This window comes from Coregonus clupeaformis, chromosome 7 (assembly GCF_020615455.1).
Source record: "Coregonus clupeaformis isolate EN_2021a chromosome 7, ASM2061545v1, whole genome shotgun sequence".
Taxonomy (NCBI): Eukaryota; Metazoa; Chordata; class Actinopteri; order Salmoniformes; family Salmonidae; genus Coregonus; species Coregonus clupeaformis.
The window spans coordinates 66,661,416-66,673,975 of NC_059198.1; the positions used below are offsets into that span (position 1 = coordinate 66,661,416).

Sequence of the window (12,560 nt, forward strand, 5' to 3'; positions counted from 1 at the left end):
AGGTAATAGCAGAATATTGTCCACAGCCATGCTCAGCTCAGTTAGCTGAACTAAAAGCACTCACTGCAGCTTGCATCCTGGGAAAACGGAAAACAGTTCATATCTATACTGATTCAGCAAATGCACATGGGGTGTGTCACTTATTTGGGGCAGTCTGGAAGCAGCGAGGGTTCAGGAAAAGCGATGGTACACCCATACAACACCATGAGCAGATTGTGGAATTAATGACGGCGTTAATATATCCCACTAAATTGGCGATAGTGAAATGTCAGGCGCATAGGAAAGAAAAAGGATTTATAACCAAAGGAAACAATGCAGCTGATGAAGCTGCATGGAAGGCATCTAGATGCACCGTCCCAGTGTTAACAGCACCAATGGTCATTATTGAATCCATACCACAACCAGACGATATAATAAGGATGCAGGAAAGAGCAGGACCTTATGAATAATAATAATATGCCATTTAGCAGACGCTTTTATCCAAAGCAACTTACAGTCATGCGTGCATACATTTTTTTTTGTGTATGGGTGGTCCCGGGGATCGAACCCACTACCTTGGCATAACAAGTGCCGTGCTCTACCAGCTGAGCTACAGAGGACCACTTCTATGTGGCACCAAAGAGGGGCCACCAAAGATGTGAAGGGATTATGGCGGTCTCATGAAGGAACCATAGTAGCACCTAGTGTGTTGCTCAACTTACTGATAACTGATGCGCATGGTTTTGACCATTGCGCAAGGGGGGAGATAATAAGGAAAATTAAAAAACAAGGATACTGGTCTCCATACCTACAGGCAACAATAGATGAGGCATTAGCAAGATGTAAGGTGTGTGCACAAAACAATGTAAGGAAAGGAATAACAACGCCTATAGGGCACATACCAGTTCCTGAAGGACCATTTCGACATTTAGTCATGGACTATGTAGATATGATAAAAAAGGTGAATGGCAAAAGGTACATGCTAGTGATCATAGATAGATTCAGTAGATGGGTAGAAGCGGTACCATCAGCAGATCTAGGATCAGGGACAGTAATCAACTTTCTAACCAGAGAAGTAATACCCAGATTTGGAATACCAACATAAATCAGTTCAGACAATGGATCAGCATTTATTCAGAAAACAGTGAAGCAAGTACTACAGCAGTTAAGGATCAAGCAAAGACTAGGGTGTGTGTATCATCCGCAATCTCAGGGGATTGTTGAGAGGATTAATGCGACCCTCAAGGCTAAACTGAATAAAATCTGTGCCAGTGCAAAGCTCAATTGGGTGGATGCACTACCACTAGCTTTGATGAGTTATCGCATGCAAACTAACAGAAATATGCATCTAACCCCGCATGAAATGCTTACGGGTCGACCCATGCCAGTGCCAGTTCTAAGAGGGCCCTACAAAGGACCCTCGTTGGAACAATTAGAGATGGAGCTTAAAGCATATGTAAGACAACTAACTGCTATACATAAAGTGATCTATCTCCAGGAAAAAAGGCAAGAACCGGAACCCGGACCAGAGGAGCCAGGGCTGGTGATTCCAGGAGACCGAGTCTACATCCGAGTGTTTCGCAGAAAGTGGAATGAGCCCAGGAGAGAAGGACCATACAAGGTGATCCGAGCGACGCCCACGGCGATACAGGTGGAAGGAAGCACGACGTGGTACCATCTGAACCACTGCACCAGGGTCCCGAAGAGAACCGGTCTGCCGTCAGTGAGCCATGAGGAAGCGGAGGATGTCGAGGCACCAGATGGAGTCCAAGAAGAAGAAGTGCCAACGTCGAAGGATAGCAGGCACTCCCTCCTGAAAATCTGGAGAGTCGGGAGGTGGGGCCTGATGATGTGGGGAATACTGCTGATAGGATACCTGTCCTGGCACATACCCCAAGCACAAGCAAAGACCCAGGTAATGGGGGAGCAACAGGTGATGGAGAGGAAAGTGACTTTTCTACCACTGAGAGAGGTGACTTCCCTACCATTGAAGAAAGAGACTCCCCTGTCATTGAGGCAAGTGACTTTCCCACAATTGACTTCTCTGCCCTCTCATGGTCCCTGACAACTTAAGAACTGTGGAATTGCTCTAACGGTAATAGCAGTTAATCTAGGAGAGATGGTGGTGAGTCTGCCTACAACTATACAATATTCTAGAGACAGCCTTACTGAGCCAGGAAGAATTGTTGTTGTGAATAAAGAACAAGTATCGTACACAGGATGGCCTAGATTGGGGAAATGTCAGATTGAAGGATATGCAATGTTTAAAATAAAATGCCAAAAAAATCATTGTGTAGAAGTTGAGCTAAAAGGGAATGGACATGGAAAAATAATGGATATAAAACAAGCCAAACATCTCATGATTTCATCAGTATTTAAGAAATTGGTTCCTGAAGCTAAAATAAGAAATAGAATAAAAAAGCATGTACCTTTGGAAATAGTTGGAACCAGTATTTCTATTCCAGCCCAAGCACTGACAGCTACAGAAACTCAAAAATCCTTTTCAATACGAAGGATAAAACCTCTGCCAGAAAAATCACAGGCTAATCATCAAACAAGAGGAGAAGCAATCTGGGATGAATATGGCTGCCAAATAGAAATTAACAAAGGAGACACTAGTTGGGAAATTACCTTAAATTAATTGACTCAAGAAAATAATGCAAAGTACATATTGGAAATAGTTAGCACTAAAGGGTCAGAAGGGAATAGTATAACAACAAAGGACATTGATCCTATTTCCAAACACCAATCTAGACAGGAAGAAGAACCTGAAATAGTTAATGTAACTATGACCACTACCCAAGGACCACTAATTACTATAGCAGTTGAACCAACAAAGACAGGATTAGAAAAAAAAGGAACAACTGGGTTTTTTCAAAATGTATGGGATTCTTTAACTAATTGGGGAAATCAGGAAAATAGACAATCTACCTCAGCCCCAACAGTAATACCAAAAATAATGAAAGCACCAACAAAATTAGGAAGGCTATGGGAGGGAGCAATGCAAAATGATTGGTACAAATGGGCACAATATTCAGCTAAAACAATTAATAGAAAAACAAGTTGTTTAGTATGTGCTCCTTCTCCATTAAAATAATTGATAGTGATACCAAATCCACACAGTTACAAGCAATGTGCTAACTTTAAACGAAGCTATTGTCATCTTAAAAGAGGAGAAAGACCCTACTGTCCTGCAGAGTGTTTATCATTTTTGGGAAATCCCTATCATCACAGATTCTATAATCAACCAGGATGGGGGGAGTGGTGTAAAAAAATAGATATGAGAATAGAACCCAGAAAAATGGAAGCACCAGAAAAATATCGTATAGATTATAATCAAGATTATGAATGCTACAACAAAACGGATGGGGAGCATGATTTGGGCAAATTTAAGGGAAAGTGTGAGACCACATGGCACCTAAGTAGTGATAACATGTCCTGGAATGCAGATACCCCCCACAGAGCAGTTTATCAGGCAGCAGGATCAAGTAGTGGAGTAATAGCTACTAATGGAGGGCCTGGTGACTCTGGGGAATGTGAGAAGCAAACACTGGCAATGCCATTGATTTTTCCTTATGAGGATCAATCGGTGGCAGTGGCAGTGGCAGATTTATTTTGGGTATGTGGAGAACAAAGAATTAGAGCTACTTTTCCTAGGGGATGGAAGGGAATATGTGCTAGAGTACAAATGCTTCAGGAGGTGGTTATATCAGAGTGGGAGGTAGACAAAACAACAAATAGGGACACACAGAATAGTAATAAAAGGGTAAAAAGAGCATATGAACATGACCCCAATGTATATTTAGATGCAATAGGTTAACCCAGAGGATATCCAAATGAATATATGTCACGGTTTCGGCCGAGGCTGCTCCTCCTCCTGGTTCGGGCAGGCTTCGGCGGTCGTCGTCCCCGGAGTACTAGCTGCCACCGATCTATGTTTCATGTTCGTTTGGTTTTGTCTTGATGTTGTACACCTGTGTCTTGTAAGTCCTCGTTAGTGTCCTATTTAGTTCTCGTTGTGTGTGTTTGTCTTTGTGTGTGATTGCTCTTCTGTTTCGTGTTGGAGCTACGTACTTCCCTCCAGTGTTTTGGAGAGGTTTTTCGCACATGTTAGTGCGCCGTTTGGTTGACGCCTGTGTGCGCTGTTATTTCGCCTTCGGGCTTATTGTGCTTATTTTCTACGTGAATATTGCACTAAAGTCTTTTGGACTGAGCTTCTGCGTCCTGCGCTTGATTCATGCACCACACCCACCTTCAGCACCCCTTGACAGAATCACACACCAAAATGGAATCAGCAGGATCTGCAGTTACGCCTGAGTCGCTCGAGGATCATGTTCGCGGCCAAGATGACCAGATACGACAACTGGGGACCGCTCTACAGGACGTCATCAACACCCTGCACCGATGGGAGGCCAGCGGGGTACCCACACCTCCACCTACCCTGCCAACCCCATCGGCCGGTCAACCAGTCCCAGGTCCGGAACCCAGGGGGATTCGGCTCTCGCTCCCGAGGGCGTATGACGGAACAGCTGCCGGGTGTCAGGGGTTCCTCCTGCAGGTGAAGCTCTACCTGGCCACTGTACACCCGGTGCCCTCGGGACACGAGAGCGTTTCCGCCCTCATCTCTTGTCTCACGGGCAAGGCGTTGGAGTGGGCTAATGCCGAGTGGAGGAAGATGGACGCCAACACCATCTCCTACGCCGAGTTCTCCCGCCGCTTCAAGGCCGTGTTCGACCATCCACCTGAGGGCAAAGCGGCGGGGGAGCGTCTAGTCCACCTGAGACAGGGGAGGAGGAGCGCACAGGCGTTTGCTCTAGAGTTCCGGACTCTAGCGGCGGACGCAGGGTGGAATGAACGGGCCCTCACCGACCATTTTCGATGTAGCCTACGGGAGGACGTTCAACGTGAGTTGGCCTGCAGGGATACCCACCTCACCTTCGACCAGTTGGTCGATATGTCCATCCGTCTGGACACCCTGCTGGCCACCCGTGGACGTCCCGAGGGGGGTCCGCCCTCCGGCACCGCCGAGCCCTATGGAGCTCGGGGGTGCCGGCGCTAGAGAAAGGAGGAGGAGGAGCCCGAGGGGGCCTGTCTCCTGCACCAAGTGCGGTCGTGGAGGGCACACTGCGGCCAGGTGCTGGGGAGGGTTCTCCGGGGGAGAAGACAACAGGCCACGCACTGGGGGGGCCTCCCAGGTGAGTAGACGTCCCACTTACCCAGAGCTTTCTGTTGCGCACTTTTGTATACCTGTGTGTTTTCCACAGGTTGCACCTCATTCCCAGCATAAGGCGCTAGTAGATTCAGGCGCAGCTGGGAATTTTGTTGATCGGAAGTTTTGTTTAGATTTAGGGATCCCTCTCCTACCTGTTGACAAACCTTTTCCCGTTCATGCCTTAGATAGCCGCCCGTTGGGGTCGGGGTTGATTAGGGAGATCACAGCACCACTTAGGATGTGTGCGCAGGGGGTCATGAAGAGACTATACAGCTGTATCTGATCGACTCTCCTGCGTACCCAGTGGTGCTGGGAATTCCCTGGTTAAGCACCCATAACCCTGCTATTTCGTGGCAACAGAGGGCTCTCGATGGGTGGTCTGCTCAGTGCGAGGGGCGATGTCTGGGTGTTTCCGTGGGGGCGACTCGGTGGAAAGTCCAAACCAAGTGCCCGCACTGCACATTCCGCCTGAATATGGGGATTTAGCTCTCGTGTTTAGTAAAACTAGGGCGACGCAGTTGCCTCCTCATAGACAGGGGGGATTGTGCGATTGATCTCCAGGCAGGAGCAGCGCTCCCACGGAGCCACGTGTATCCTTTGTCTCAAGAGGAGAGAAAAGCTATGGAGACTTACATAGCCGAATCTTTGAGACAGGGATACATTCGGCCCTCCACTTCTCCCGCCTCCTCAAGTTTCTTTTTTGTGAAGAAGAAAGATGGAGGGTTGCGCCCGTGCATTGATTACCGTGGTCTCAATCAGATTACTGTGAAATACAGTTATCCACTCCCTCTGATTGCGACCATGACAGAGTCATTGCATGGAGCGCGGTTTTTCACAAAATTGGATCTCAGGAGCGCGTATAACTTGGTGCGCATTAGGGAGGGCGACGAATGGAAGACAGCGTTTAGTACCACGTCAGGTCATTTCGAATATCTCGTCATGCCATATGGGTTGATGAATGCTCCATCAGTCTTCCAATCCTTCGTAGATGACATTTTCCGGGATATGCAGGGACAAGGGGTGGTCGTGTACATTGATGACATTCTGGTGTACTCGTCTACCCGAGCCGAGCATATAACCCTGGTGCGTCGTGTATTGAGGAGGCTGTTGGAGCACGACCTATATGTCAAGGCAGAGAAATGTCTGTTTTTCCAGGAGTCGGTCTCCCTTTTTGGGTTATCGGTTGTCCGCGTCAGGGGTGAGAATGGAGGTGGATCGTGTGTCCGCTGTGCGTAATTGGCAAACTCCAACCACTGTAAAAGAGGTGCAGCAGTTCTTGGGCTTTGCGAATTACTACCGGAGGTTTATCCGGGGTTTTGGACAGGTGGCAGCTCCCATCACGTCCCTTCTGAAAGGGGGTCCGGTGCGCCTGCAGTGGTCAGCTGATGCGGACAGGGCCTTTAGGAGACTGAAGGACCTGTTTACGTCGGCTCCGGTGCTGGCGCATCCGGATCCCGCATTACCCTTTCAGGTTGAGGTAGACGCGTCTGAGGCTGGTATAGGGGCCGTTCTCTCTCAACGGTCCGGCACGCCACCTAAACTCCGCCCCTGTGCTTTTTACTCAAAAAAGGAGCGTAACTATGACGTTGGGGACAGGGAGCTGTTAGCTGTAGTTCAAGCCCTTAAGGTGTGGAGGCATTGGCTTGAGGGGGCTAAACACCCTTTCCTCATTTTGACTGACCATCGGAACCTGGAGTACATCCGGGCAGCGAGGAGACTGAACCCTCGCCAGGCTCGATGGAGTATGTTTCTCACCAGGTTCGTATTTAAAATCACGTACATCCCTGGGTCCCAGAATGGTAAGGCAGATGCGCTGTCCCGGCGGTATGACACGGAGGAGAGGTCCGTTGAGCCCACTCCCATACTACCGGAGTCTTGCCTTGTGGCACCGGTGGTGTGGGAGGTCGATGCCGAATCGAGCGAGCGTTGCGTGCATCGACCCCAGCCCTCCACAGTGTCCTGAGGGTCGGAAGTACGTTCCGCTCGAGATTCGGGATCGACTCATTTACTGGGCTCACACGTCACCCTCCTCTGGACATCCGGGTATTGGCCGGACAGTGCATTGCCTTAGCACTAAATACTGGTGGCCCACTTTGGCTAGGGATGTGAGGGTTTATGTCTCCTCCTGCTCAGGGTGCGCCCAGTGTAAGGCGCCCCGACATCTGCCCAGGGGTAAGTTACAACCCCTGCCCGTTCCACAACGACCATGGTCCCACCTCTCGGTGGATTTTGTGACAGACCTTCCCCTCTCTCAGGGGAATACCACCATCCTGGTCGTTGTGGACCGGTTCTCTAAGGCCTGTCGTCTTCTCCCTATGTCGGGTCTTCCTACTGCCCTACAGACCGCTGAGGCCCTATTTACCCACGTCTTCCGGCATTACGGGGTACCCGAGGATATAGTGTCTGATCGAGGCCCCCAGTTTACCTCCCGTGTTTGGAGAGCGTTCATGGAGCGTTTGGGGGTCTCGGTTAGCCTTACCTCAGGGTACCACCCGGAGAGTAACGGGCAGGTAGAACGTGTCAACAAGGATGTGGGTAGGTTTCTGAGGTCGTATTGCCAGGGCCGGCCGGAGGAGTGGGCACGGTACATTCCCTGGGCAGAGATGGCCCAGAACTCTCTCCGCCACTCCTCTACCAACCTAACCCCCTTCCAATGTGTGTTAGGTTACCAGCCGGTTCTGGCACCTTGGCAGCAGAGCCAGATCGAGGCCCCTGCGGTGGATGATTGGATGAGGCGCTCGGAAGAGACGTGGAACGCTGCCCACGTCCACCTGCAGCGGGCCGTCCTTCGTCACAAGGCGAGCGCCGATCTCCACCGCAGTGAGGGGCCGGTGTACGCACCCGGAGATCGAGTCTGGCTCTCTACCAGAAACCTACCCCTCCGCCTGCCCTGCCGGAAGCTGGGTCGGCGGTTTGTGGGGCCCTTTAAAGTCCTGAGAAGATTGAACGAGGTGTGTTATAGGTTACATCTACCTGTTGAGAATAAGAATATTAACCCCTCGTTCCATGTGTCTCTTCTCAGGCCGGTGGTAGCTGGTCCACTCCAGGACAATGAGATAGGGGAGACTCCTCCGCCCCCACTGGACATCGAGGGGGCTCCGGCGTACACCGTTCGGTCCATCTTGGACTCAAGACGCCGGATGGGGTGTCTCCAGTATCTCGTGGAGTGGGAGGGGTACGGCCCGGAGGAGCAGTGCTGGGTGCCGCGGAGGGACATCCTAGACCCATCTCTCCTGTCGGAGTTCCACCGGGACCATCCCGCGCGCCCTGCTCCGCGTCCTCCTGGTCGTCCCCGAGGCCGGGGTCGGCGCACGGCTGGAGCCGCGCGTCAAGGGGGGGGTACTGTCACGGTTTCGGCCGAGGCTGCTCCTCCTCCTGGTTCGGGCAGGCTTCGGAGGTCGTCGTCCCCGGAGTACTAGCTGCCACCGATCGATGTTTCATGTTCGTTTGGTTTTGTCTTGATGTTGTACACCTGTGTCTTGTTAGTCCTCGTTAGTGTCCTATTTAGTTCTCGTTGTGTGTGATTGCTCTTCTGTTTCGTGTTGGAGCTACGTACTTCCCTCCAGTGTTTTGGAGAGGTTTTTCGCACATGTTAGTGCGCCGTTTGGTTGACGCCTGTGTGCGCCGTTATTTCGCCTTCGGGCTTATTGTGCTTATTTTCTACGTGAATATTGCACTAAAGTCTTTTGGACTGAGCTTCTGCGTCCTGCGCTTGATTCATGCACCACACCCACCTTCAGCACCCCTTGACAATATAAGGCAAGATATTAAATTAAAGCAGGATTAGAATCAATATTTGTCTGGATTTCACCCAACAAAAACCTAGAATGGATCAATTATATTTATTATAATCAACAAAGGTTTATTAATTACACAGACTCTGCATTATCAGCTTTAGGAGAGCAAGTACAGGCTACTAGTAGAATGGCATGGCAGAATAGGCAGGCTTTAAACTGGCTATTAGCGGAGAAAGGTGGAGTTTGTGTTATGTTTGGAGATGAATGTTGTACTTTTATCCCCAATAACACTGCCCCGGATGGTTCATTCACTGAAGCAATGACTAAGCTCAAAGGACTACAAAAAGAGGTTAAGGACAATGCTGGGCATGATGCTCATGTTTGGGACTGGATGGACTTAACTTTGTGAAAATGGGGTGCAATGCTTACAAAAATGGCAATAATGATAGGTATACAGTGGGGGAAAAAAGTATTTAGTCAGCCACCAATTGTGCAAGTTCTCCCACTTAAAAAGATGAGAGAGGCCTGTAATTTTCATCATAGGTACACGTCAACTATGACAGACAAAATGAGAATTTTTTTCTCCAGAAAATCACATTGTAGGATTTTTTATGAATTTATTTGCAAATTATGGTGGAAAATAAGTATTTGGTCAATAACAAAAGTTTCTCAATACTTTGTTATATACCCTTTGTTGGCAATGACACAGGTCAAACGTTTTCTGTAAGTCTTCACAAGGTTTTCACACACTGTTGCTGGTATTTTGGCCCATTCCTCCATGCAGATCTCCTCTAGAGCAGTGATGTTTTGGGGCTGTCGCTGGGCAACACAGACTTTCAATTCCCTCCAAATATTTTCTATGGGGTTGATATCTGGAGACTGGCTAGGCCACTCCAGGACCTTGAAATGCTTCTTACGAAGCCACTCCTTCGTTGCCCGGGCGGTGTGTTTGGGATCATTGTCATGCTGAAAGACCCAGCCACGTTTAATCTTCAATGCCCTTGCTGATGGAAGGAGGTTTTCACTCAAAATCTCACAATACATGGCCCCATTCATTCTTTCCTTTACACGGATCAGTCGTCCTGGTCCCTTTGCAGAAAAACAGCCCCAAAGCATGATGTTTCCACCCCCATGCTTCACAGTAGGTATGGTGTTCTTTGGATGCAACTCAGCATTCTTTGTCCTCCAAACACGACGAGTTGAGTTTTTACCAAAAAGTTCTATTTTGGTTCCATCTGACCATATGACATTCTCCCAATCCTCTTCTGGATCATCCAAATGCACTCTAGCAAACTTCAGACGGGCCTGGACATGTACTGGCTTAAGCAGGGGGACACATCTGGCACTGCAGGATTTGAGTCCCTGGTGGCGTAGTGTGTTACTAATGGTAGGCTTTGTTACTTTGGTCCCAGCTCTCTGCAGGTCATTCACTAGGTCCCCCCGTGTGGTTCTGGGATTTTTGCTCACCGTTCTTGTGATCATTTTGACCCCACGGGGTGAGATCTTGCGTGGAGCCCCAGATCGAGGGAGATTATCAGTGGTCTTGTATGTCTTCCATTTCCTAATAATTGCTCCCACAGTTGATTTCTTCAAACCAAGCTGCTTACCTATTGCAGATTCAGTCTTCCCAGCCTGGTGCAGGTCTACAATTTTGTTTCTAGTGTCCTTTGACAGCTCTTTGGTCTTGGCCATAGTGGAGTTTGGAGTGTGACTGTTTGAGGTTGTGGACAGGTGTCTTTTATACTGATAACAAGTTCAAACAGGTGCCATTAATACAGGTAACGAGTGGAGGACAGAGGAGCCTCTTAAAGAAGAAGTTACAGGTCTGTGAAAGCCAGAAATCTTGCTTGTTTGTAGGTGACCAAATACTTATTTTCCACCATAATTTGCAAATAAATTCATAAAAAATCCTACAATGTGATTTTCTGGAGAAAAAAAATCTCAATTTGTCTGTCATACCTATGATGAAAATTACAGGCCTCTCTCATCTTTTTAAGTGGGAGAACTTGCACAATTGGTGGCTGACTAAATACTTTTTTTCCCCACTGTATCATTAGTAGTGATGGGAATAGTGTTTTGTTGTATACTACCTCTGTTAAAATCACTTTTGATTCAAACCACAGTAAAACAAATGACTGTACAGACCATTGTTACTAGTTCAGCCAAAGAAATACACCCAGTTCAGGGAGCTCCAGGACAGTATGTTAATGAATATGGGAAACCTTGTAATATTAAAGGAGGACCAATGGACTGTCCATTTGGGAATCCTGAATGTCTGTATGGTGTTGTTCCTGGGGGAGGATGGGCCTGCCATGGTTACAAAGCCCAACAGGAAAACTTGGAGGTTAATGTAGAGGAAAACCTTTCAGACTTGTATCCAATACCTGACTGGGCTCTGGGTCCTCATCAGGATGGGTCAAACAATGAGGAAGATATATTGGTTTAAATATATGCATATAAAATGTAACCACATATGGCAAGGCTAAGAATAAGTAAATGCACAGGCTTACATTCATTTAAAATTAATCTTTGAATTATTGGGACTTTATTGGAAGTCCCAAAGGGGGGAATATATGGAAATAAATTATGTATCATTAAGGCAAAATGTTGGGAAATGTCAAAGGTAAAATATAGTAAACATGATTGACATTTTTATAATCCAGATGTATGTCTAAATATGGAATATAGCCAATACAGTGTGTAACCATGCTTTAATCAATGTATGTATCTTATTTTTTAAGAAAGTGTCTGAGTCACACCACCAATATAAAGAGATAAGGGAAAGAGGCCTCAACTGGAAAGCGCACGTAGCTCTTGTAAGAGTAAACAACATGTGTTATTGGACTTTGAAAGGTAACGGTGGCGTGACAGTGACAGATGTTAATCATTTATCTTAGGAGGAGTAACTATATATTATATGTAAGCATGACTATGCATTTGTATGTGTATAAAAGGAGATCTTTAAGCCAAGGGCAAGCAGCTGCTCCATGGAGCAGCTCGGCTTTGTTACGCAATAATAAAGTCTAATTTTTGGATTCACAAGCTCCAGTTTCTTGAGAGATATTTTTGAGTTAACTACTTTTGAATCAAATATTTCTACGACAATCACTCTTAGTAGCCACAAGCTGTGAACACAATCTCCTGTCTCGGTGTTGGCTCAAAGTCTTAGTTTAAGTATCCTTTAAAAAAACTTGACTTGGTGCTTTATGACTGAGATCAATTAGATCTACCCTTAAAGCTTCAACAACATGGAGAACTCCCAAGACATGGGGATGTACAACACCATTACCTGGATTTGTTCAAATGGCACTTCAAAGCTGAAGGACTCGTTGTAGTAAGGGTTGAGGGTGTTCTTCTTGATTGTCGTCTTCTTCTTCTTCAGCCTTTTCCCGTTCTGCATCAGGTGGATCTTCACGTAGGGATCTGAGGAAAGAAGAGAGGGCCAGGTTAGAACCTACTGCCACAAGGCATATACACCCTCCCTTTCTGGTGTATATGCACTCATATGTTTTAGTCACACCTTGTCCATCCGTTTCTTTGGATTTATCGTCTGATAACGTTCACCGTACTTACAAACCCATTTCAAATCATATGCAAGAGAAACAGAGTTGCGCACAATTTCTATGAATAGA

General features: G+C 47.4%; 1 protein-coding gene across 3 annotated transcripts in view; it reads right to left on the reverse strand.

Annotated features, from left to right (window-relative positions):
• The window catches only part of LOC123491257 (synaptotagmin-1-like), a 184,051-nt gene that overhangs the window by 15,644 nt on the left and 155,847 nt on the right, over nucleotides 1–12,560 (reverse strand). For all 3 annotated transcript variants that reach the window (XM_045221504.1, XM_045221506.1, XM_045221505.1), the window contains one exon: nucleotides 12,218–12,351. In XM_045221504.1, the coding sequence (XP_045077439.1) occupies nucleotides 12,218–12,351 (134 nt within the window). The remainder of the gene's footprint in view (nucleotides 1–12,217; nucleotides 12,352–12,560) is intronic.